At 42.2% G+C, this 25238-nt stretch overlaps 1 protein-coding gene across 1 annotated transcript in view; it reads left to right on the top strand.

Annotated features, from left to right (window-relative positions):
* Nucleotides 1–24910, top strand: part of LOC115309897 (dermonecrotic toxin SPH-like) — a 44147-nt gene extending 19237 nt beyond the window's left edge. Inside the window, exons 2-7 of the mRNA XM_040213573.2 lie at nt 2280–2356; nt 4217–4457; nt 7391–7522; nt 11274–11399; nt 19892–20129; nt 24524–24910. Coding sequence (XP_040069507.2) covers nt 2280–2356; nt 4217–4457; nt 7391–7522; nt 11274–11399; nt 19892–20129; nt 24524–24842 — 1133 coding nt within the window. The 3' untranslated portion in view covers nt 24843–24910. The remainder of the gene's footprint in view (nt 1–2279; nt 2357–4216; nt 4458–7390; nt 7523–11273; nt 11400–19891; nt 20130–24523) is intronic.
* The last annotated feature ends 328 nt before the right edge of the window (nt 24911–25238 follow it).

Raw genomic sequence — 25238 nt, 5'->3', positions numbered from 1 at the left:
GTGTTGTATTCGAGTAGGCAGAGAGACTACCGCCGAATACTTCGTATTTATTCTGGTCCGGCCGTTGCGACCGGTCGGCAGATCGAGAGCTTGCGAGTGCCCGCGTTCTGCGTGTGCGCGCGTTCTGTGGCTGCTGTGCCAGCATCGTCGTCCTCTAGCACAGTGTTCCGACACCGGGTATAACACTCAGCATGTTGGATTTTTTTTTTTCAGTAATGTCATATCTCTGAGAGTATTTTGAACGGCACAGGGAATGAATCTCTTAATACAAAGTAAACGCTCATACCGTAATCATTTGAAAGTCAATAAATCAAGCCGCTCCACTGCGGTCTCAAGCCACTTGTTTGTTTTCCCACGCGGCACGTCGTATACTGAAAAAAAAAATTATATGAATTTATTTCCGATATGTTTACTGGACACATTCATATCAGTTCTTAGATGTCGCATATCAGTTTTTGGTATTTCATATCGGTCTCAAATATCGCATATCAGTTGTTTTTTTTATATTTCATATCAGTTTCATATGTCGCATATCAGTTTTTGGATATTTCATATCAGTTCTTATATAGATGTGTTTTTCACATTTCCTAGTATGTGCTTCCTTCAACGTTTCGCTGTAAAAAAGATTGAAAATAAGATTTTAAAATCAACCTCACTCATTGTTTTCGTAGCCGCCTGGTAGAATCAGAGACATAAAGTGCTGAAATTTGAAAGACACAATAAATGTTTCACTAAACTTTTAAAAAGCCGATAATTAAAATATAGGAATGTTATACCAAAAAGGCGCCCTAAATTCGTAGCATTTATTTGGAAATACGTGCAGATGCAGATGAAGGAACTGCTGATAAAACGAATGATAAATGATAAAGCGCAGAAAAGCACATAAATAAATGAAAAATTCGGATAGGCAAGGCCGGCGTACCGAATGGTGCTAACCGTGAAGGGTGAAAACCAGCCCAAAACCGCAATACTTGCAGTCACCGACAGATACACTCTTAAAAACGTCATAAGTTTACTTTCCCGCGGAATACTGGAAACGAATTATTTTTCACGATTAGGTCAAAGCTGCAGTTTTTGAATAATCTGCGGGTTATAATTTTCGCGACGCGGTAAGATCTCAATATAGATTCTAATGTTTTTACATTATAACGGAATAGTTCGCGGGGCCTATTTTTTGCGAATCGTGGCCGATTGGCGAAATCTAGGCCCTCTCGAAAATTATGTAGTTTACAGTATTTGGAGCGCCAATCATTGTAATCTGAGTAGAGACCACGACGATTGACGAGACTGAAAATATGTTAGTTTCATCCACCATGCTCAATGTGGCGCCATCTGTCTTATTTGGTGGTAACTAAAGTTGTCAACCACAACGCCACCCCCGAGATTGCTGCCACACCAGCTGATTCAGAGAGTATCGGCCTAAATGCAGTTCTCGGCCGTTATGCCCCATTCGGCCTCAAAGCCACCACCGGCCTTTTCGCCCCTCTCGGCCTTAATGCGCTCTCGGCCGTAATGAGACACTATCGGCCTTAGCGAGATGCTCCCCTTCTTTCGACTGCGAAGAGATGTGAAGCGGGAGCATAACGCTTGTGGGAGGAACTTCTCTATACCTTCTTCACTTGTAACCGACTATAAATATAACCCAACCGGAACTACTTTGGAATAATGTCTTCGTGGTTCAACCGGGTTGCGCGAATCTGTAACGGTAGGAGAACATAAAACAATAATTTCCTTTAGAGCGCGTAGTTTTATTTCGAAGCATTTCTGCCAGTTAGTGCAGTTCAAATTTAATTATATTATTCGGGAAAGCAGAACTTTTAAAATTTTACATTTTGCTTCGTTTACCATACTGAAAAAAAAAAAATTGCCTGGTGACCAAGTAGTACGCAAGTGTATTTTGCTAGGTTATTATAACAAAGTCAAGTGTGTTACTAAGTTAAGGGGCTAAATAAAATGCGAGGCCTGTTTTTGCACTCCGCAATTCAAATACACGAAGTTTTTTTTGTTTTTTTTATTTTTCTTAGGTGCTTGACTATTTTCTAAAGTGCTCATGCGATGTTCAAGCTTTGTTCAATCGGATACATAGGAACGCATTGCGATTAAAACCGAAGGCACAAGAGTCGTAGCTTTAAACATTGGAGGAAAGGGGGGGGAGGGGGAGGGGGAGTGCGATTAGACGTTTGCAAAAGGTATGATGAAAAGCGCTGGCAAAATGCAGCACCTCTGATCGCAAAATGCGCGTATAAATTATAAAGACCACAATGCACATGTCCTTGCAGGAGTTCATCGTCACTGCGTCAGCGCAAGAGGCAGCATGATTCGTACCTTTGCTCTGATAACAGCACTCGCGATTACGGTAAGTGCCAATCAAAATGTAAGTCGCGTGTTCGAGTTCGAGGCCTTGTAGTCACGTTACTTTCGTTAATACTCTTATGTCTGGAATACTCTGCAGGAGTACGAGACATACCGCAGTATCGTTCTATTAAGAATTATGGGGATTTAATTCACGAACGACTGACTGCGTAGATTCAGCGCGGTAATAACCGACAACCTGAGGAAAGCCGGGCTTTGCGAGTCCCAAGCAGTACAATGCAGAGCGCAAGATCGTCTGCTTCTCAGACATGGGTTGCAGTGACGTCAGAACGCCGAGTTCTGACAGGCTCTGATTGGAAGGATCGTAGATAAACCTCAATGCTAGCTGCCTTGAGGTCTACCCACTATCCCTCCGATCGCAGCCAATAATTGCTCGGCGTCTTTCTGACGTCACCGCATACACGGCACTATAAACAGGCGAACTTGCGCTTTGCATATCACTCCGCAGCCCACACCACATCTTTACTTACTAATTTCCTGCTTATGTCATAAGTGTATCAACCTAGCTTTGTGGTGGGCTCTTTCGCTTTGGGGATAATAACTCAATATTTTGGCTCGTCAATATTTCCGTGTCAGTAGTACCTCGTCTTAAAACCCAGAAACCTTTAAAATATATATATATATACGCGGCCGACTCAGTGTAGAAGAAATTCGCTCCATCCTGAAAAGGCTAAGTTCTTTGCCACTTCCTAACGCCCCTTATTTGTGTGTACAAACCAATATTAGCATATTTCTATTGTAAAAGCATCCATTCAAGATTAAACAATAAACAATAATCCGTTAGATCAACGAGTAGAGGTGGATTTTGAATATATAACATCATAACTGTATATATATATATAATGACAACTGCCTTTAAATTGGTGGATGACTGCTTAAGGCTTTCACGATGTAAAAGTGCAGATGGCGAGAGAATGTGTTTTAGAGAACAAGAAAAAAGCTTGTCCTTAATTAAATAATTTCTGTGCTGGTTATGAGACGGTGTAGTCCTTCTCTCTTCTCTTTCTTGTCTCGAGGTTTCTTATTATGGATGTGCACCAGCTCGCCGGCGTTTTTACTCTAATTTCACAATAAAAACCTCATTCATTAGAAAAGTTCTAAATCGTATTGCGTGAGTGATGCAATATTTTTTAGGATAAATAAGTGAATTTATTAATCTATCATACAACTAGAGCTAGCGACCGGTAAATAGCTTAGAAAATACTCTTCCCACACCTTTGCACCTTTGCACTTCCCACACCTTTGCAGCAGAGCGAATGCCGGAGGGAAGGTGACCTCCTTACCAGCGTTCGCTCTGCTGAAATGGAAAGTCGTAAGGGCAGTTTCGAACTCTTTACCTCTGCATATAGAAGTTTAAACATCCCAACATAGGGAAGCAGATATACATACTACTTATGGCATAACGGCTTGTCAATGCACTCATTTTTAATAATTTTCGCACTATCCATGCTCTGTCGCAGCGTACTAACTATAAGCTCTCGATACGAGCGCGTTCGAACTTAGTGGCGCAATGTTGTTTTTTTTTTTCTTAAATTCAGGGGAGGGGGGCTGGGGGCAGAGAGAGAGAGAAAGTCCTTTAACGCAGTTTATAAGTTTTAACAGTCTACTCGCATCTCCAACGGCGTGCATTGGATCCCCCTTTCTCCGTTCCACATTTTGGCCACCAGGCCGCGCCAATTTTAGTTGCACACTTGGATAGGATGTACCACACCGCTTCCTTCCTTCACGTCTGTCTTACTAGGAGGCGTCGCCTCCTCTGGAGTGGCGAAGAGAAAACATGGCGTTACTGCTATATCGTGCTGTTTTAGTTATGACGTCGGCTCTCACATTTCCCGCCATTCAGGTACAGTGCCAAGACGACAGGAGGCCGTTTTACGTTATCGGTCACATGGTGAACTCTATCCCACAAGTGAGCCAGTTCCTGGAGCTCGGTGCCAACGCCATCGAGAGCGACGTGGAATTCAGCGAAAACGGCACCGCACTCAGGACCTTCCATGGACTTCCGTGCGACTGCCTGCGAAGATGCAAGGAGAGCGCAGATATCGTGGATTACTTTCAGTACATCCGGAACGTCACCGGGTTCAGTAAGATTTTCTGTCCAGAGCCAATTTTAACGCGATATACTCAAGGGGTTCGTGTCGCAGGAAAGCCGGCATCGGCGTCGGTGGACTTCTGACGGGAAAATCGTGATTGGCCACTAGGGTCATGACATCAAAGCCACATGACCTCGCGCGGGAATTTTAAACCCACAACGCTCACGTGAATTGTGACGTCAAGCGTGGAATGAAAGTGATTAAGACATGACATGGTAATGCGAATTATGGGTAACCTTATGTCTGAAATGATTTCACCTTATAAAACAATTCTTTTACCTTAAAGAAAAATATATAAGGATTTCAGGCGGGATTCTAGCCCACGACCCTTCAGTTGCGAGCCAGATACGCTACTGGCTACGCTTGCATGACTTGAAAACGAGCGGGAGTTGATGTGCTTCGCCTATCGCGTTCCACCTTTTTTTCACACCTTGACCAACGGTCTTAGCCGCGACCAACGGCGTCGGTTGATAGCTTCGGCCACAGTAAACCAGTACACAAGTAAACCGTGAAGCAGTGAGCAGGCAGTCTTCCAAAGCAATATAAATTAAATTGATCCATGTTGCGCAAGTCACATAAACCTCTTTTTAGGAACATTTATATTCGGATGATAGACTGCCTCGAGAGATGGCCGCTTTTTGAATATCGTAGAAGGAAGCCAGTGCCTCAGGACTGGCTTTCTTCAGGCTGTAGTGATCAGGTGAATGAATGCTGGTAGAAGTACACAATAGTTATTTATTTATTTATATATTCAAAATACCTTGCAGGTCCGTTTCTTGACATTACACAATAAAAAGGGGGGGGGGGGGATTTAGTCAAAGTAGACCATAAGCATTTTTAAAAGCAGATACTTACAACGAAGGATTTCACGTTTTCTCAGCCGTGAACAATTTTAGCGGAAACACAACGCAATTTCTACATTTTAACACTCTTTTAGGAAGAGCCCTACCAGCAACGAAAATTCACGTTTTGTAGAAAAATGTAAAAGACTATTTAGGTAAGACCATCATGGGAAATAGAAGCTATAAGGCACTCAAGTAATCTAGTATAGCAGCTCGAAATGTAGCATGGTCATAAAGTGAGGTTATGTTGTCAGGGAGCCTATACGTCTACTCCTTTTTTTTACTCCTCTTATCTAGAGTCCAGTCCTCCGCTGACACGGATGATGTTCATTTACAACAATTATTTTAACCCTCACGTGGGCTTTTTTATACCTTTTAAAAAGTTCAAGAATAGTATAGTGGTTAGGATTGCCGAGTAGTTTGTTTAGTTCAGTGCCGTTTCATGTGAAGTGTAACCCTAAAAAAGGCCCCTAAAGCTGTTTGGGAAACATAATAAAACTCCAATTGATTGATTGATTGATTCCAGTTCATAACAGCGCGTGGCAACGGGGTTATTGAAAGCAGATGACCAAAAATACGCTTATAACTCTGACTGTTAGTTAGATGGTGTGATGTTCGGTTAGGAGGCGCAAGGAGCTAGGCGATAACTCTGGGTTTAGTAAAGCTTGATTTGTGAATAATGCATGGGAGGGCAGTGATGCGACGCATCTCGAGAACCTGTAGGGGGATTTTGTTTTTAAAGAAATAGGCACTTGTATGCCGGGAGTAAGATGATGTTATACACCTTGCAGCACGATTTTGGAGGCTTTCAATTTAGTTATTAAGGTATTTCTGGTGGGGATTCCATACGGCAGAAGCAAATTCAAGTAAGGGGCGATCGTATGTTGTATATGCCAACTTGCGTAGGTGAAGGGAGACAAAGTAAAGGTAGCATCGTGAATATCCCAATGTTCGGGATGCAGAACTGGTAATGACGTTGGCGTGGTTATTCCCAGGCAGGTCACTAGAAAGATCAACGCCCAAAACCCGAAACTTTAGAAGCGAGAGGTTTAGAGACCCGAGTTACCAAGATGATATGAATAAGGTGATAGTTCTCTAAGAATTTATTATTATCACAAAAATGTGTAAAAGACATACAAAATTTGGCGAAGCTGGTAGGAATAATTTGAAAAGGAATCGCATAGGTGTGTCCTACTGGCTGTCGACGTTTTGCCAAGAAATTAGTTTCTTCGAGCAATGTAAGCTAGCAAAATACGGGCTACCACTGTAAGACGTTCAGGTGGTTCATTCAGTGTATCACTTACCCTTCCTTTCTATGATGAACCTAAAGGGTTATGCCAACAAGTTGTTCAACGGCGACGCCTTTATTCCTATATATTAAGAAGTATGATTATATAACAGTTTACATTTTTGTTTTCTGAGTTCGTCCTCTGCGCGCCATAATCCGCCAAATTTTAACGCGCTGCTTTCTTGACGGCACACTTGAAGAAAAAAAAAATGCAACGATTAAAATGCGCTTTTATCGCTTTCGCTCACTACTGGTTGTGGGCTTTAAGATGCAGATAACAAAAAAAAAAATGAAACTTCAAAGGTGAATTTTAATCGGGGTCTTCAACAGTGTGCTCATCAAATTTTTAATTGAAAACAGTTAGTTTCACTAATACCAACTAATAATTAGAACATTGTTTACCACTTTAATGTACTACAAAAGTCACCTTGTTATATGTGTAGTTCCGGTGTCGTTGACCAAAACGTCATTAACCTTTTCTTTTTTCTTTTGCGATGCGTATTGTACGTTTAAACCTTTACTTTAATTCTGTAAAAAAACTGTATACTGCCTGTAAAAAAAATGTATAGTCATATTGTTGCCCTAAAATAATAAAGTTATTGTGTGTAATAAAGTAGCCTATAAATAATGCATATAAAAATTAATTCCTGCATTAGTTACCGTGTCATATAACCTGAAACATCGTTAAAGTGCCTGCCATCCCGATGGGAATAATCGAAAAATACATCCAAAGAATCTCTCCATGTTTAATGTTTTGTATACTTATTCCTTTTGCTCCTAATATATTTTTTCAGGACACAGCCAATATAGCGAAAAACTTCTGCTCGTCTTTCTGGACCTCAAGGTATCCAAACTACCTCCGGAGAGTAAATACGCCGCTGGAGTAGACATCGCCACCAAGCTCGTTCTACATCTCTGGGACGGAGGTTTGTGCGCCTAAATGCCAATACTCCGGCACACCAAAATAAAAATAAAAAATTCAGTGCATCTAAAGTGGTGAACTGGGCGAGTTGGTTAACGTTGAACACGATGAAACATCGCGCGCAAAGAAACAAGGACAGAAGAGGAAGGAACAGATAAAGCGCGAAACACATGTACGACGAAACCGTCCGATCCGACGTCCGACCACGCAATACCACGGTCGGAGGCGAGGGTTTTCAACGCTCTCCGATGCTACGAAAACCCTCTCTCCCAAGGTCATTCCGGCAGTCCGCACGTCGGATCGGAAGGTTTCGTCGTACATGTGTTTCGCGCTTAAGGCGCCCCTCTCTGTGTTCCGTGTTCCTACCTCTTTTGTCTTTGTCTCTTTGTGTGCTATTTATTTTTCATCATTTTTAGTTCATCTCCTTTTTCGCAAAGCGCTTGGGAAAGCAAATTGCTTCAATCTATGGAGGAAGTTTGTCGAATGACGACGAGGCGAGAGGCTAAATATATTTATGCTGGCGGTCAGCTTTCTCTGGCAATGCAGTCAATGCTAGGGGAGAGGGTCCGCCAACCGCTGTATACCAGATAGACGCGCTTTCCTCCTCTCTTCAGATTGCCGCAGAAAGCAGACCGCGAGTACAGAAGTTGCAAGTAATCAAATGACTTGTAACCGAGTTCTTTTTGGAGTTATTTTGTAATAATCTGATGGCACTTATTAGAAATGAATCACAAGAGCAATAGTACTACTTTTTAACGTGCTAAAAGTACTTGTAACTGTCACTATTTATTTTCTCCCCTATCTAATGGCGCCCTGTATTTCTAGAAGTTTAATATCAAGCAATTACCAAAATATGAGAAATAAGAAGATTTGAGTTCTTAATAGTTGGGGAATTCCCAATTCGAATCTGAACTAAGTGTTAAAAGAGAGTTTTCAAACCGGCAGAAGAATCTGTCATTCGGAAATCTGAAGTGATCGGAAAAGTAAGGGTTACTTTTCAAGTAACGGCCAATTTCTTTTGTTCTAAACTAATTAAGTGACCTAATTGAATATTTTGCAACCAAGAGTAAGTGTAATTGTAATCAATTTTTTTTTTCTTGTAACGCGTACAAGGCTGGCCGTTATGACGCCAAGCATAACCTGAACCCCTGAAACGTCATGCTTAATGTCATAGCGCGGCGCAGACAGTTTGTCACAGCGAAACGCAGACGAGTTCGTCGAGCTTCCGCTGTAGACTGCAGCTCTCTCGAGTACTTTTGACGTTTGAGAAAGTACGCGTACCAGATTTCTTAGAGTGTTTATAGCGTTGATAATCGAAATGAACTCAATGGCTACTTGGTTACGCGTATTATAATATATGCACCACGGAAAATGGCAAGCAAACTCGTGAAACATCAATTGTTCTACTCCATGTCGCACCAAGTCCCAGTGAATTTGACGCTGTGATTCGACGGAGAGAACCAAGCAGTACAAAAAGTGCACCGTCACGGTTTCAGTCGTTTTTGCGCGTTTACGGTAACCGGCTAGACTACTGTACGCCGTGTCACCAGTTTCGTGCAGTACAGGCGAAGGCAACGCGAGGCGAGTTGGTAAACGTTGACGAGCACTAGGAAGGCTGAGGAAAGAAAGAGAAACCTCCCCTCTCTTTCCCCCTTCTCCTTTACTGCCGTCGTCTCCGGTCCCGCCGTCCTAGTCCTAGTTGAGACGTCTGGTGTTTCCCTCTCTTTGGAGCCTCCGTCTTAGGTGTTAGAAATGTTTATCTTTAACCAGCTCGCCTGCCTTAGCGCTCGTCTTGTCTTCTAGTTCTGCTACGGTTGGTGACAGGTTAAGAGTTCAGGGAAAGCTCCTCCCACCTTTCTTCCCTTTGGCAGAGTGCTAGAAAGGAGGCGACTTCCTTTCCAGCGTTTGCTGTCCTAAAGGGGAAAGGGTGGGTGGAGCTTCCACTTTATTCTTAACATGTCACCGACTATAGGCCTTGTCCTTTTGGACTCTGTTTATTTTAATAGTGTCGATACGTTTCCTAAATTAAAAACATGCTACTACTTCCACAAATGTTCTAAAGAAGTCCAATCCTTTGTATAGTATTGTTGCCTCGTTGCCTGGCTCTGGCGTAAAATTACGAGGAAGACTGAATTAAAATATATAAGGGTTTCTAAGCTAGTGCTGGCGCTATTACTTTTTCCAGGCTTAGATTAATAATACTTTATGTTTTTTTGTTTTTTTTTTCGTTTTTTGTTATTTTCCCCTTAGTCACTGCGGCGTTCTGAACGACGCATTTTGAAGATAAATGCTGTAATTGTTTTTAGAACTTTGATAATAACTGTGTATTAGGTCTTACATCACGAGTGAGAGTTTTACGATGATCCTCATTTATGTAAACGTTGCTAATTATTTTAATATAAATTGCGTTACTCCAGAATCATTTTAGTTTGCGTTTTTACAAAGTTATATAGCTTAAATCCAGGTGATTCTCTGCCTTAGAGGTCGTGTTCAGAGACAGTGAAGCCGCAGGTGTAGTTTAGAATCTCATCTCTTTCTTGGCTCTTGTTGGGTTATCAACACGGCTGTACGTAAAGCTTTGATCCGTGTCAAATAAAAGCGCGGTAAGCCCGAGCTACTAAGAAAAGCGCGCAGCGTACAGCTCTGCTTCCCAATAACGCCACTATACCCTCTAAAAAAACCCTGTGCGTCTATTTCCCCGCACAACACTCGGAGAGCCAATCACCGCAACTTACGGAGGCAGCTCAGCGAATGACAGCGCCGAAACATATGGTGTGACTAGATGGAAAGCGCCGAATAAACAAGCACGAAGAAGGGGACAGAGACGAAGCGCACTCTCAACTGAAGGTCTATTGAAACAAACATTAACTATTAATACCGTTTATCTGGGTGTTGGCTCAAAAAGAAGACCTCTTTATCTGTTAAGTGCAGTGACGGCGCACTAATACACAGACTCTCCCCTTGTTCTCTTATGCGGTCTGCCTCGTGTATTCCTCGCGCTGTTTTGTTTGCGTATCTGCCCAGAACTGTTGTTTCCTCCAATTCCGGACCACAGTGCACCGTGATTGCGCGACGGGGACTGTTTCGCTGACCAGGCATGTTCCCTGACCCTTTCATTTATGCAACGCGCCGTTCAGCCCAAATACGATTTCCCGCAACTCATTGGTATGTTATATACCACTGACGTTGCACACTCCACATATTGCTTAGCGTGTTTCCTTTGGCACACTTTACCCTCTCCCTTTCCGTTGTTTATTTTTGAACATAGATGAGACAGCTTGTGTGGCGCTGAAAGCACCACTGGCACTTCAAAATGAGCCGCCACTTTTTTAGATTGTGCGACAGATTGTGAATGTAAGGAATCTTTAAACCAAAAAACGTAGTCTGAGTTGTTACATTAAGCAATGCTAGCGTGACAACAACTCAGAATGCCACAACTCAGAATAGGAAGCCCGATTTAATACCTTCACGTTTTCTTTTTTCTTTTATTTTTTTTTCTCATCATTTGTTGTTCAACGTTTTTATCGCCTCATGCTGCAATCCCATTGGCCGCAGAATGACAATGAGGTGTTCGGCACTAGCCCGCCCAACGTTTTTTTAAGATGCCACTGACCGTCGTTCTGTGCAAGCCCTGCTGCGAACCACATGGCGCCCCTTTTATACCCGTTGGTCGCAGCGCGTGCCGCTTCTTTATTTTATTTTTTTGGCGAAGTAGACGCTGATCCGGATGTGTGTCTTCTTTGTCGCTTCTCTAGTACCGTTCTACGACACGATGAACGTGTTGCTGTCCATCGGCCGCGCATCCGACATGGCCGTGCTCACTGGAGCCATCGACACAATAATAGGTTTCGACCCCAGCCTGTCTCTGTTCAACCATGTGGGTGAGTCTGCGTTTTCCACTAACTGCTATAGATAAAAATAAAATCAGCACTACGACATCCTTCATTCTCGTTCCCATGACGCTTTAACGCTGCTATACTCGTATTCCCCTCAAGAAAGGCAGTAAAAATGTAGTCCGGCTCCTCGCGGAACGTTACTAATTTTCTCCTTCATGCGTTGAGCGTTGAGTTAAGATATGAGCGGGTGAATTTTATATTAGCTTTGTGTTTCTTTATCAAGACGTACTCGTTTCGAGCGCCACAAGCATCACCTCATCCTCCGACAACCATACATCCTTATAAGTACTACCTCGCGCAGCGCATAAATAATGCGCAAAGCTCCTTTTTTTTTTTCTTTTGTCGTTTCTTGATGTGACAACGAGTGTGGTAGAATGTGCCCTCAACTGGTCAATACAAATACGTCCGACTCCTAAACCTCACGGGGGTGGTGAAATTCAGACTTACAACATTGGTCCAACATAGCGTCGCTTGGAACAATATAAGCCTTCACATGTTGACGTCATCACAGTGAGATCGGGCGAACACACCGATTGGATACGACTGCTGCGTCAGGGTTCGGCTGGGCCTCGCGTCCAATCAGCGGGTCGCAGGATGCTAGGCATCGGGCTCGTGTCCAATTGCTGAGTTGGCGCCGTCTGACTGGGATGGCGTTCCATGGAAGGAAGAGTCGGGCGTTCGGAGGACTTCGTCATTCTAGGTGGCGTTTATTACGGCCGCTTGTAATCGCTTACGGAAAGAGAACACTATAGAGAGCCTAGATTGTAAAGAGGGTTCTTCTCAAACCACGGGGAGCGTTTGCAATTTAATGGCGGACGCCTCCCGCGCCCGATTGGTCCTAAGTGCGCATGCGCTGCGTTGTCGCGTCGCGAGGAGGAAAGCAGGTGGACAGACAGAGACGTTTGCTGACGATCAACGCGTTCGTCACCTCCTCGCAGATCGCATTGCGAACGCGGCCCATGGACTACGTGACCCCGATCGAGCAGTTGGACACTCTGTGTAATACAGGCTCTCTAGAGAACGCACTGGAAGACTGGCGCCATCTCTCAGCTCTCCGTGGAACCCTTCCGATATCTTTCTATATATATATACAGGGTGTGACAAAAAGATCTACAGGATTTTTTTTTTTTTTTTTACCGCAAAGATAAACTAGCATTACCGAACGCTCATTCTCCGGCCAAAGGTAGCGCTAGAGGTCACAACCAGATGCCAAAGTTTCAGCCCGATCCGATACCTTATTGCAAAGTTATAATTGATTTTCTGAAAATTTCAATGGGGAAATGGAGCCCCTTTTTTGCCCGTTTTCGGTTTCTGGTGCCATGGAGCCCCCTGTATTCGAAAACTTCATCGGCCGCCATTTTCCCATTGAAATTTTCAGAAAATGAATTATAACTTTTGAATAGAGAGGTATATATATATATATATATATATAACTGAGAAGAAAAAAGCCCTTAGTGAAAACAGCAACAACGGACGATTTCGAAGATTAAATCGTCCGTTGTTGCTGTTTTCACTAAGGGTTTTTTTCTTCTCAGTTATATACCCACGCCTTCGGCCTCCCGCCACCATGAGCGTTGTATATATATATATATATATATACCGGGTTTTCGTTTTTGATTTGAACAGATTTATTTTAAAAAATCCGTAAAAGATGGAATGATACGGTTTGTGCAGGTGAGTTATACGGCCAGGGGGGGCATTTTATAAAGAGCTAATCGTAACGATCAGTTGGCTAATTAATTAAAATTCGTTAATTTACTTTTTAATTATTGAAAATAGACATATGGTTCTAATTAGAAACTTGCACAGCGTCACCGAAAACCACTAAATCAGTCATTTTCAGAAGGACTTTGAGCGCGTGAGAAGCGTAGTAGTGCACTAAAGTTACACTCGTGGAGCAGGTACAAGGCTGGGGCTAGATAAGAGACGGAAAAATCGCGCGGGCGCCTTACCGCAACCGCTAGCTTTGTACCTGCTCCACGAGTGGTAACCACTAAATCATCTGATTCTGGAAAGATATAACGCCGGGGAAGCATTTTACGGCGTTCTGTAAAAGCGTTCCATTTGGACGCGTTTCTAGATTTCGGTTTCTTACCGGAGCGCATCACCGCGCCCTCGGTCCTGCTCCCCAGTGGCTGAGCCGCGCAACAGACGTGCGCCGTACTTCCCTCGATTCTACGAGGAAGGCGAAGAGGTGGCTTCGCGCCGCGACCTCCGGGGAGCAGGAACGCGGGCGCGTAGATGCGCTCCGATAAGAGACCAAAATCTAGAAACGCATCCAAATGGAGCGTTTTTACAGAATGCCGTAAAATGCTGCCCCGGCGTTATATCCTGCTAAAAATAGTTGATTTAGGGGTTTTCAATGATGCTCAGCAAGTTTCTAATTGGAATAATATGTTTAATTTCAGTAATTAAAAAGCTTATTAACGAATTTTAATTAATTAGCCGACTTATAGCAAAGATTAGCCGCCCACATAATGTCCGCCTGGCCGTATAACCCACCTGCACAAACCGCATTAGTGTAGCTTTCACGGTTTTTTTAAACAAATGTGTAAGAATAAAAAAAACACCATATATATATATATATATATATATATATATATATATATATATATATATATATATATATATATATATATATATATATATATATATATATATATATATATATATATATATATATATATATATATATATATATATATATATATGGGTGTTTTCATCTCAAATCGGGCAGGCTAAAAGGGCCTAATTTTTAATTTTCACGAAAAAAATATATGTTTTGGGGGTATTTCTCAAATGAAGGAGGGCGCAAACCGCATGTTCTCCCGCTTTTTCGTTCTCGAGTTACGAGCCGTAGAAGCCGCAGTGGCAGAAACTAGTGTTTTTGCCTGCCGTCGCAGGTCATGTGTTTGACACCCTCTGCTGACGCTATTGTTTTTTCTACACCCTTTTAACTTTCCCCCCTCATTTAATAGGTATTACAAAGATACCTTGATGTATTCAAATATTTTTAGGAATTCGATTGTTTTCTAAAACACACGTCAAACTCGTCACTCCGGTCGGTTTTTGGTCAAATTTGACAGGTCATTACTTTGTCTGTACTTAAGGTAAATTTTCTTTCTTTGGCTCTACAGAAAGCCCAAAGCAAGCCCATTATAGATATAATAATATCATTATAATCTGTCGACTAACCGCTCCGCTACCTTCACGTAAACGTTGTAATAAATAACAAATGTTGAAAGTTTGAGGTCGATTTTCTCAAAAACCCCATTTTTGTACATTTTATTTTTTTAACTATCTTAGACATATTAGTCGACTACAAAAAAAAAACAGTCTAGAAATGTAATATTTTTGTTGTATGTCCTCTGTTTGAGCCGCAATCGCGTGAAATGTGTGAACATTTGTTATTTTTTACAACGTTTACGTGAAGGTAGCGGAGCGGCTACTCGGTAGATAATAATGATCTTATTATATCTATAATCGGCTTGCTTTGGGCTTTCAGTAGAGCCAAAGACACAAATTTTACCTTAAGTATAGACAAAGTAATGACCTGTCAAATTTGACCTAAAAGCGACCGGAGTGACGAGTTTGACATGTTTTTTAGAAAACAATAAAATTTCTAAAACTATTTGAATACATCAAGATATCTTTATAATACCTATTAAATGAGGGGGGAAAGTTAAAAGGGTGTAGAGAAAGCAATAGCGCCAGCAGAGGGTATCAAACACGCGACCTCCGACGGCAGGCAAAAACACAGTTTTCTGCCACTGCGGCTTCTACGCTTCGTAACTGAAGAACAAAAAATCTGGAGAACATGCGGTTTGCGCCCTCATTCATTCGATAGATGCCCCCAAAACATATATTTTTTTCGTGAAAATTAAAAATCAGACTTTTTTAGTCTGCCCGATTTGAGATGAAATTTCGCATATCGGGCAGACTGAAAGGGTCCAGGTTTTAATTTTCACAAAAAAAAATATATGTTTTAGGGGCATTTCTCAAATGAATGAAAGCGCAAACCGCAAGTACTCCAGATTTTTTGTTCTCGAGTTACGAAGCGTAGAAGCCGCAGTGGCAGAAACTAGTGTTTTTGCCTGCCGTCGCAGGTCGCGTGTTTGACACCCTCTGCTGGCGCTAGTGTTTTTTCTACACCACTTTAACTTTTCCTCCTCGTTTAATAGGTACTATAAAAATAACTTCACGGATTCAAATATCTCTAATAGTTTGATTGTTTTTTAAACAAAATGTCAAACTCGTCATTCAGGTCGATTTTTGGTCAACTTTGACAGGTCATTACTTTGTCTGTACTTAAAATAAATTTTCTTTTTTGGCTCTACAGAAAGCCCAAAGTAAGCCCATTATTGATATAATAATATCATTATTATCTGCCGTGTAGCCGCTCCGCTACCTTAACGTAAACGTTGTAAAAAATAACAAATGTTCACACATTTCACGCAATTCCGGCTCAAACAGAGGACATACAACCAAAATATTACATTTCTAGACTATGTTTTTTTGTAGTCGACTAATATGTCTAAAAAAATTTAAAAAAATAAAAATTTACAAAAATGGGGTTTTTGAGAAAATCGGCCTCAAACTTTCAACATTCGTTATTTCTTACAACGTTTACGTGAAGGTAGCGGAGCGGTTAGTCGACAGATCATAATGATATTATTATATCTATAATGGGCTTGCTTTGGGCTTTCTGTAGAGCCAAAGAAAGAAAATTTACCTTAAGTACAGACAAAGTAATGACCTGTCAAATTCGACCAAAAAGCGACCGGAGTGACGAGTTTGACATGTGTTTTAGAAAACAATTAAATTCCTAAAAATATTTGAATACATCAAGGTATCTTTATAATACCTATTAAATGAGGGGGAAAAGTTAAAAGGGTGTCAAAAAGACAATAGCGTCAGCAGAGGGTGTCAAACACGCGACCTGCGACGGCAGGCAAAAACACTATACTCCGTTTCACCTTCAGCCCGAGCGCAGCGGATGCTAGGAGCCATCCCAGCCAATCCAGCGTTGAGAGAGTGTCATGTGACCTTGAGCTCTCCGTGTCGTTCTGCCCAACCGGCAAGTCACGCGATTCTCTCCCGGCGCTGATCGGCTGGGATAGCTTTTGGCGTCCACTGCGCTCGGACTGAAGGTGGAACGGAGTATAGTTTCTGCCACTGCGGCTTCTACGGCTCGTAACTCGAGAACGAAAAATCGAGAGAACATGCGGTTTGCGCCCTCCTTCATTTAAGAAATACCTCCAAAACATACACTTTTTTCGTGAAAATTAAAAATTAGACCCTTTTAGCCTGCCCGATTTGAGATGAAATCACCCATATATATATATATATATATATATATATAGAGAGAGAGAGAGAGAGAGAGAGAGAGATATATATACAGGTTTTTTTTTTTAAGTTTAACAGAATCTTTTTTTTTTTTCAAAAACCATAAAAGCTAGATTAATGCGGTTTGTGCAGGTGAGTTATACGGCCAGGGGGACATAATTGAGGAGGCTAATTGTAATGATCAGTCGGCTAATTAGTTAAAATTTGTTATTTAACTTTTTAATTAATTAAAATAGGCATATAGTTTCAATTAGAAACTTGTTGGGCGTCGTCGAAAAGCCCTAAATCCGTCATTTTCAGCAAGACTTTGAGCACGTGAGGAGCGTAGTAGTGCACTTAACTTAGCACTCGTGGGGCACGTACAAAGCTAGCGGTTGCGATAAGGCGGCCGCGCAATTTTTCCGTCTCTTATTATAGTCCCAGCTTTGTACCTGCTCCACGAGTCGTAACTTTATTGCACTACTACGCTTCTCACGCGCTCAAACTCTTTCTGAAAATGACTGATTTAGTGGTTTTCGATGACGCTGAGCAAGTTTCTAATTGGAACTATAGGTCTATTTTCGTTAATTACAAAGTTAACTAACAAATTTTAACTAATTAGCCGATTGATCGTTACGATTAGCCGCCTATACTATGTCCTAGAACATAGAACATAGCTTTATTTTTCATTTTAACAATACAAACATACAGATAACGAGCCGGTATAAGCCTCAAGGGCTTGTGTACCTAGCTCGGCAGGTGGCGAAATCACAGTGTACTTCAAAATGAAAGCGTCTATTTACCCTCAAAAACACAATTCAGAAAAATACTGACGAGGAATACACACATATATATACACACCCGTATATAGAGAGGACATACCGTTACTTGGCACGTAATACAGGAGGTCAGAAAATGTCAAATCACTGATCTAGGTTTCGGAGTGCTTTTTTAAGTTTATTTTTAGATCTTATAGAGAGCAATGATTCTCGCAAGTTGTTGAAAACATGTGGTGCATAGTACATTCGAGTACGCTCGCCATATTTTGTTCTGATTCGCGGTACATCAAAACGAAGTGAAGGTCTCATAGGTCGCGGCTGCAGATATGGAGTTTTAAACATAGAATTCCAGAAGTGCCGGAGAACGACTGTTTCTTTAAAAAGCCCCTCAAAAGACGGTAGTTGAAGTTCACGAAATATACATGTATCAAGTAAGATATCTGGCTTATCAAATGCAACACTTTTCAAAATACCTCTTTATAAAGAATTCGCCCTGGCGCGCCAAAAAAGGGAGCAACCAGAAAAAATTGTTATACCGTATAGTAAATAACTGTATGCCAAAGCTTGCGTTAACATCTTTCTAACAGAAAAGGGCAAGAACATTTTGACATTGTAAAGACAACAGGACATGCTTCTTAGTCGCTTACATAAGTATGACATTTGAGTACTCCACGACAAGTCGCTGTCAAAAAAAATTCCCAGGTATTTTACCGTTTTCACATACTGCAGAGCTTCACAACTACAAGAAATACAGGTGGAAGTATGCAGCGCTACAGTATCCGATAGTTCTACCTGCTTGAGCGGGTGCCTAAAACAAACAAGTTTTGTTTTTGACGCGTTCACTTTGATTAAGTTGGAAAAAAAACCAATCCATTGTGAAAATAAGATCTTTCTGAAGTTTCCGAACGGCAACGTGGTAATCTGCGTCACATGACATCAAAACTGTGTCGTCCGCATATTTATATATTTTACACTCCGATATAACATTAAGAAGATCATTTACATAAAGGTTAAATAACAAACGCGATAAAACGGACCCTTGCGGAACCAGGCAGTCAGAAAGGTTTTATTACTTTTGCGATTTCTAAAAGCTACAACTTGGGATCGTCCTGAAAGATACCCATTTAAAATCGAAACCTAGACCGTATAACTCACCTGCGTAGACCGCATTAACCTAGCTTTCATGCTTTCTTTTTAAAAATTCTGTTAAGCTTAAAAAAAAACACCCTATATATATATATATATATATATATATATATATATATATATATATATATATATATATATATATATATATATATATATATATATATGTTTTCTGACCATTCCTTCACCGCGGACTTAAGGCCCGTTCACACACTGTTGCGCTTGCCTTGGACCGAATTGTTGTGATCTTTTAAGACGAGAGAAGAGACTGGCACGCTGGCGCCATCTTTGAGGTGACCCGGGAACTGCGCTTCACTAGAGCGAAGGTTTCGCGGTATATTGCGAGATCAAAGGTGCGTACTATCCAGGTGATGTTATCGTCTGTAACAATATCAAAACTATTTTCAAGAAAACAAATAATGATGCATGCACATACAAACAGAATATATACAGGGTGTCACAAAAGAAAATTTACACGGTCTTTTTTACCGCAAAAGTGAACTAGGCATCGCCGAACGCTCATTCTCCGCCTAAAAGTAGAGCTAGCGGTCACAACCAGATGCCAAAGTTTCAGCCCGATCCGATAACTAAATCAAAAGTTATAAGTGATTTCCTGAAAATTTCAATGGGAAAATGGCGGCCGACGGAGTTTTCAAACACATGAGGCGCTATGCACCAGAAACCGAAAATGGGCAAAAATGAGCTCCATTTTCCCATTGAAATTTTCAGAAAATCACTTATAACTTTTGATTAAGTTAACGGATCGAGCTGAAACTTTGGCCTCTGGTTGTGACCTCTAGCTCTACCTTTGGGCGGAGAATGAGCGTCCGGCGATGTCTAGTTTGTTTTTGCGGTGAAAAAGACCGTGTAAATTTTCTTTTGTGACACCCTGTATACGGTAACTGCGAGTGTTCCACCGCTATACGATAGAAGGAGCCAGTGTGTTATCCCGTCGTAAGCGATTTTAAGAGTTCTGAAGGCACACAGTTGGAACGCAGTCTCAAATGTGTGAACCAGCCTTAAACATAATTTTGACAATTTTGTTAGCAACCGTTTCCCATACAATAGAATGGAAATTTGACCTCGCAAATGCTACAAGACTTTCAGAACAGCTCCAGGGGAATAGAATGCCCGCGCCTCAGTGTGCTCTTCGCTTTTTCCTCGATAATATTCAAAACAGCTTTCTCCATTTGGGTGTTACCGACGCCCGACAAAACCTCTTCGCAGGATTTGATGTGGGTCTGAACGACAAGCTTGAGAACATCGCTAAAATGTACGAACGACTGGGTGTTAATGGACACCGCTGGCAAGGCGACGGTATCACAAACTGTCTGGTCAACCTGCGATCTCCACTCCGACTGAAGGAAACGATTTCGTACAGAGATACCAACAAGAGAGAGAGCTACGTCGACAAGGTCTACTACTGGACCGTAGACAAGGTGGCGACCATAAGGAAGACGATCCGGTGAGGAGACGTGATTTCGTTTTAATGTATATTTACGTTTCTCCCTTGTTCTACGTTTCTGTGGCTATAGAATCAATATCAACTTAGAAAAGACCTCCGTCAAGTTTATTAGTGTATTATCTATATAACGTCTCTCTTTTTGCTAGGCATTGTTTGAATTAAATGCATTGCATTGCAGGTTTTAATGCACAACAATGCAGTGCATTGCATGTGTCTAATTGAAACAGCAAACGAAGACAAAAAAAAAATCAAACGGCGCAAACTACAGGGTGACACAAAAAAAAAAAATGTTCAGCATTTTTGTTTTTACCGCAAAAATAAACTAGGCATCGCCGAACGCTCATTCTTCGCCCAAAGGTATCGCTAGAGGTCTCAACCAGATGCCAAAGTTTCAGCCCGATCCTTGAACTTAATCAAAAGTTATAAGCGATTTTCTGAAAAATTCAGTGGGAAAATGGAGCCCATTTTTGCCCATTTTTGGTTTCTGGGTTCATAGAGTCCCATGCATTCCAAAACTCTGTCGGCTGCCATTCACCCCCCCCCCCCCCCCCCCCCAATGAACTTTTCACAAAATCACATAACTTTTGAATAAGGTATCGAATGGGGCTGAAAATATGGCATCTGGTTGTAGCCTGTAGCCCTATCTTTCGGCGGAGAATGAGCGTTCAGTGATGCCTAGTTTATTTTTGAAAAAGAAAACTGCACTTTTTTTTTCTTTGTGACAACCCTGTACATTCGAAGTATCGCTGCGTTATACCCCGGCTTCAAATTATAAGGGGGGGGGGGGGGGGTGTTCTCTACTCCAGTAGGACAGTTTTATGCAGTATACGTTATTCGCAAATAACATTTTAAGTACAGACATATTTTATTGTGCAGACTGATTACAATAGATTTTTCTAGTGTCAGTGGCGACAGCCTTTCGTCGCACCGTCTTGGATGTTCGTTCATCTCATTCCCTGCTTCGTACGCGCTGTTAACTATACGTTATAACTTCTACATCTAACTTTTTTTTTTAATTTTGGTACCAAGTGGCGCATGAGCTAGAGCCTATAAAATGTCTGAGAATCTCGAGTCACACCTCAACAATTTACACTAACGCGCGTACCGCTAATACAGAAACTACACTAAAATACTTACTGTACTTTATTTCCTAAAAAGCACGACATGAAATCAGAAAAATATAGTGATTTATACCGGTACTAGTGTTCAAAGATTCACATATCGTGACCAGGACGAACTTTGGACCATAAGCAACTTCACGGACTCGTTATTCGCATCATTATTACTGCAAGCTGGTTAGGCGCAAACGCGACGAATTTTCGAATAGTCACAAAGAGAAGCACATGCGTGTAAAGGTGGCAGAGTACAACAATGAGAGATGTTCTGGAATGCGCAGCCGCCGTGCTAAAAGATTCTTACCGTGCGCAACATGGTGGTACAGAGCGCGACACTGTAAGTGCGAACAAGCGATCGCCGGTTTTTCCAGTTTTTCTTTTTGAAACCAAGGGATGCCATCCAAGTTATTATTGGTACGGAAAGAGCTCATTTTGTTCTGTATTGTAAGCGATAACATTTCTTACTCGCTAATACTACTTAAAAGTAAAATGCGAAAATGCGCCGATGTCGTGTTCGCGCTAACAGTGTCGCGATGTGCACGTGTCTTCTTCACCCAATACAAACCAAAAGACAAAGCCTGCAACCCTCCCCCCGCTCTCCCCCCAAAACGCCACCACCAAAACGTCACCACCAAAACGTCACCACCAAAACGTCACCACCGCGATCCAAAGGTTGCGTGTGCATCACCGCCAACGCGTCTCGCAGCGTCTCCCAACGAGCGCGACGCTAGCAGGCGGCGACGCCAAGGAGACGGTCGCGTTTGCCCCCTTGCGGCGACTCTCAAGAGCTTTAGCGTGTTTACCGCTTGGGGCGTGTCGGAGATCCACTAACAATGACGTCACGCACAGGCCTTGTCTTTCACGCGGTCGTGCTTCCGCGGGCACCGACTTAGGGACATTTTGTTCCGTACCAAGTTCCTATAGCTCTAGGAATTTGAAATTACGAGGCGGGCAACTCGTCTGCTTCTTGCGAGGAGTTGCGGCAACGTCAGAACGACGCCAAGCCCTCATTAGCTTTGACTGAAAGGATAGTGGGTAAACATCAATGATAGCTGCCTTGAGGTCCAACCACTATTCTAGTTTTAATTTAGCTAATAAGAGCTCAGCGCTCTGACATCATCGCAGCCCCTGTGCAGGAAGCAGACGAACTTGCGCTCCGTGTAGGTTCGCGAAGATCTAATCGATCTGTGCCGTTCCAAGTTTGCCAATTCTCTCTAGATGATACCTTAACATTTGGGTGCACCTAAGAGCGGTTGAAACACAATGGAGCCAAATAAGGTGGACAATTAAATGAGAAAAATTGTCAGGTCTTGTTCTGGTCCTTCAGGCCTTGCGAACAAATATGTGCAGTCGCAAATGAAATAGAACTAGAACGTGCACTCTCTGGAACCGCATACTCTCTGGTTAATTACACATTCTAGTGTCTCCGGCCAGCGATAGCAGTAACTGTCGTCTGAAAATTGATCCGTTATATTCATCCTTAGGCGTTCTGTACACACATTTTGCTTACAGGTACAGCCGGGCGAAATGTGTGCAGTGTTGCACACGTTCCTTTAAATCAAAAGGAACGAAAGCTCGTTTCTCGTTCTTTCTGAATTTCGGAATGTGTTCCCGCTAGAAGTTCCATGTGTGAAAGAGGAACTCGTTCCCGTTACAGCTAAACAAATGAAACGTATCGTTACATATACGTTACTTTTGTATTTTGCTGATTACCAGATATAGTCAGATGCAGCAAAGTTTTCTTTTGTTTTTTATCTATCCTATCAAATGGCAAAGCACGAAATTGAATGCCGTGATGAAAAGGCACCAGCAGAAGAGAACAATCGTAAGCAGGGTTTCATTTGGTGATAAATTCACCTATAAAATCGCAGCTTTTAACCGTACTCATGGTTGTGGTGGGTGATTCAGACAAGCCACATGTACTCTTGCCCCACATTACAGGAGCGTTTTAGAACAACCTGGACACCTTAACAACTGTTGCTTCTCGATGTTGCTGCCAGTAAAACGAGCAAGTGAAAAAGAGGATAGGGCTTTTGGAAGGTCAATCTTGAAAACTACAGGTCCTTCGTGAAGGTTGGATTTGTTGTTCAGTCTGATATTGGTGGTGGTGGAGGCGGGGGAGGGAGGTGTAGGAATAAAGGTTAATTTCTGCGTATCTTTTGAAGGAATGTTGAACCAAACCTTTTAGTGTCTATAATAAGTGGCGCACTATCTTTTCATGAGTCAGCAGCCGCCGGTGTGCACGAGCACACGAAACAAAATTGACGTTATAATAACCCCCATTCGCGCTTAATCGTGAAAGGGGGATATGATAAAGTCAATTTTGTTGCTTGTGCTCGTACACCTCAGCGGTTACTGACTCGTAGAAAGATAGTGCGCCACTTATTATAGACACTGAAACGTTTGGTTCAGCATCCCTTTACGTGACCAATTTTCTGAATACAAGGGTGCGTTAAATTTATGTCACCCCCGTTCTTTTGTCGTAACTGTAGGTCTCTTTGTGTAAGTTCAGTGAGGGCTGTAGTCGGCCTGGAGATTTTATGGTGTATGAGGATTCGTGGAAGCAAATAAAGTAACTTAGTTTGAAACGTCCGTGTTTCTATGTATTTTCCTTCGACGAAAAGTTTGGTTCCTGTACCGCAGTCTCGGGCACTAAAAAAGGAATCTGTGTCCACTAGCTCTCCTGCACCCTTCCCCCCCTCCCCCCCCCCCCCCCCCCCCCCGGACTGTTACCAAGCGAGGACTACACAAAATAAACCCTAAGATAGGTAACCAAAACATTAACGAGATCCTGGTCTTCGTGAAAATATTGTTTTTATAGTTTTAAAATTTCCCTCTTGAAAATGAAATAAAAATGACCCCACTGGACGAAAAAAATGAACGCCGTTCCTTTTTCCCTTCCAGTAAAATTGTGACGTGTTCCCGTTTCAGTTCCACCGATGCAAAATGGAACGGCGGCCTTCCTTCGTTCCTCCTGACAGGAGGAACGAAGGAAACGCCGTTCCATGGAACGCCGTTTCGTACAGCACTGAGAGTGCGTACGCGTTTAATGCAGAATGGCATTATTTCCAAAGCTAACTAGTGATGACGTCTGCGACACAAATGAGCAGGCTTTGTCTTTTAGCTGTTATTGCTTGGCAGCAATTTTGAGCGTGTCAGTTGGGTCAATAGATCAAAATGCAACTGGAAGTTATCAACAACTGTACTGGGAAAACTTAATCAGGTCAGATGTACTTTAACTATGTGTGTAATATTTTTTTTTCGCACGTTTCTTTGCAGGAGGGGTGTGGACGCTATCATCACGAACAGACCAAAACGCGTGACAGGCGTTCTAGAGGAAGACGAGTTCAAAAAAACTGTTCGACTCGCAACCTACCGGGACGACCCTTGGATGAGGCTTCAGAGTAAAACAACGGAGCGCAGACCCAATGAACCTGACTCAGACATGGATGAAATGGGGGATGAAGCCAGCGAGTTCGATTTTGAGCCTTTTTCCTACCCGTTGTCTCCTAGAAGACCACTCTCTTCCCGGAGTCCTGCCATACGAGATAGTTACAACGTATGGCCACAGCACAATCCTTTGAGCCCCTTTTACTAAGCCAGGTCACAATGAACTGACTGCCGACCATATTTACCACGAATTATATATTGTTCGAATTTTGAAAACTTTGTCGTGCGCCGTGTAACATGCGCTTGCAGACCCGTTCTACTTTAGTCTTCAAGTATATAGCCAGAGCAACAAACACCAAACGTTTCTTTTTTTAAAGCTGGTAAATATCGCTTCGTAACGTTTGACAACAAGTCACGTATTGCTAGGTACTATTCGTGGATATCATCTTTTGTAAAGAGTCCTACCTGTTCTATAGTTATCTGTGCCCGCTACTTTAAAATAGACAAATAAATTCGTATTCAAGTTTGACTTAAAACGACGGAACAAAAGTACTTATTGGCCGACGTGGGACACCGCGCAGTCCTAGAATGGTTACTACGATGG

The sequence above is a fragment of the Ixodes scapularis genome, unplaced genomic scaffold (genome assembly GCF_016920785.2).
Source record: "Ixodes scapularis isolate PalLabHiFi unplaced genomic scaffold, ASM1692078v2 PGA_scaffold0__279_contigs__length_252992795, whole genome shotgun sequence".
Lineage (NCBI taxonomy): Eukaryota > Metazoa > Arthropoda > Arachnida > Ixodida > Ixodidae > Ixodes > Ixodes scapularis.
The sequence above is the reverse complement of the archived record's forward strand: the minus strand, read 5'-3'. Positions and strand labels throughout refer to the sequence as shown.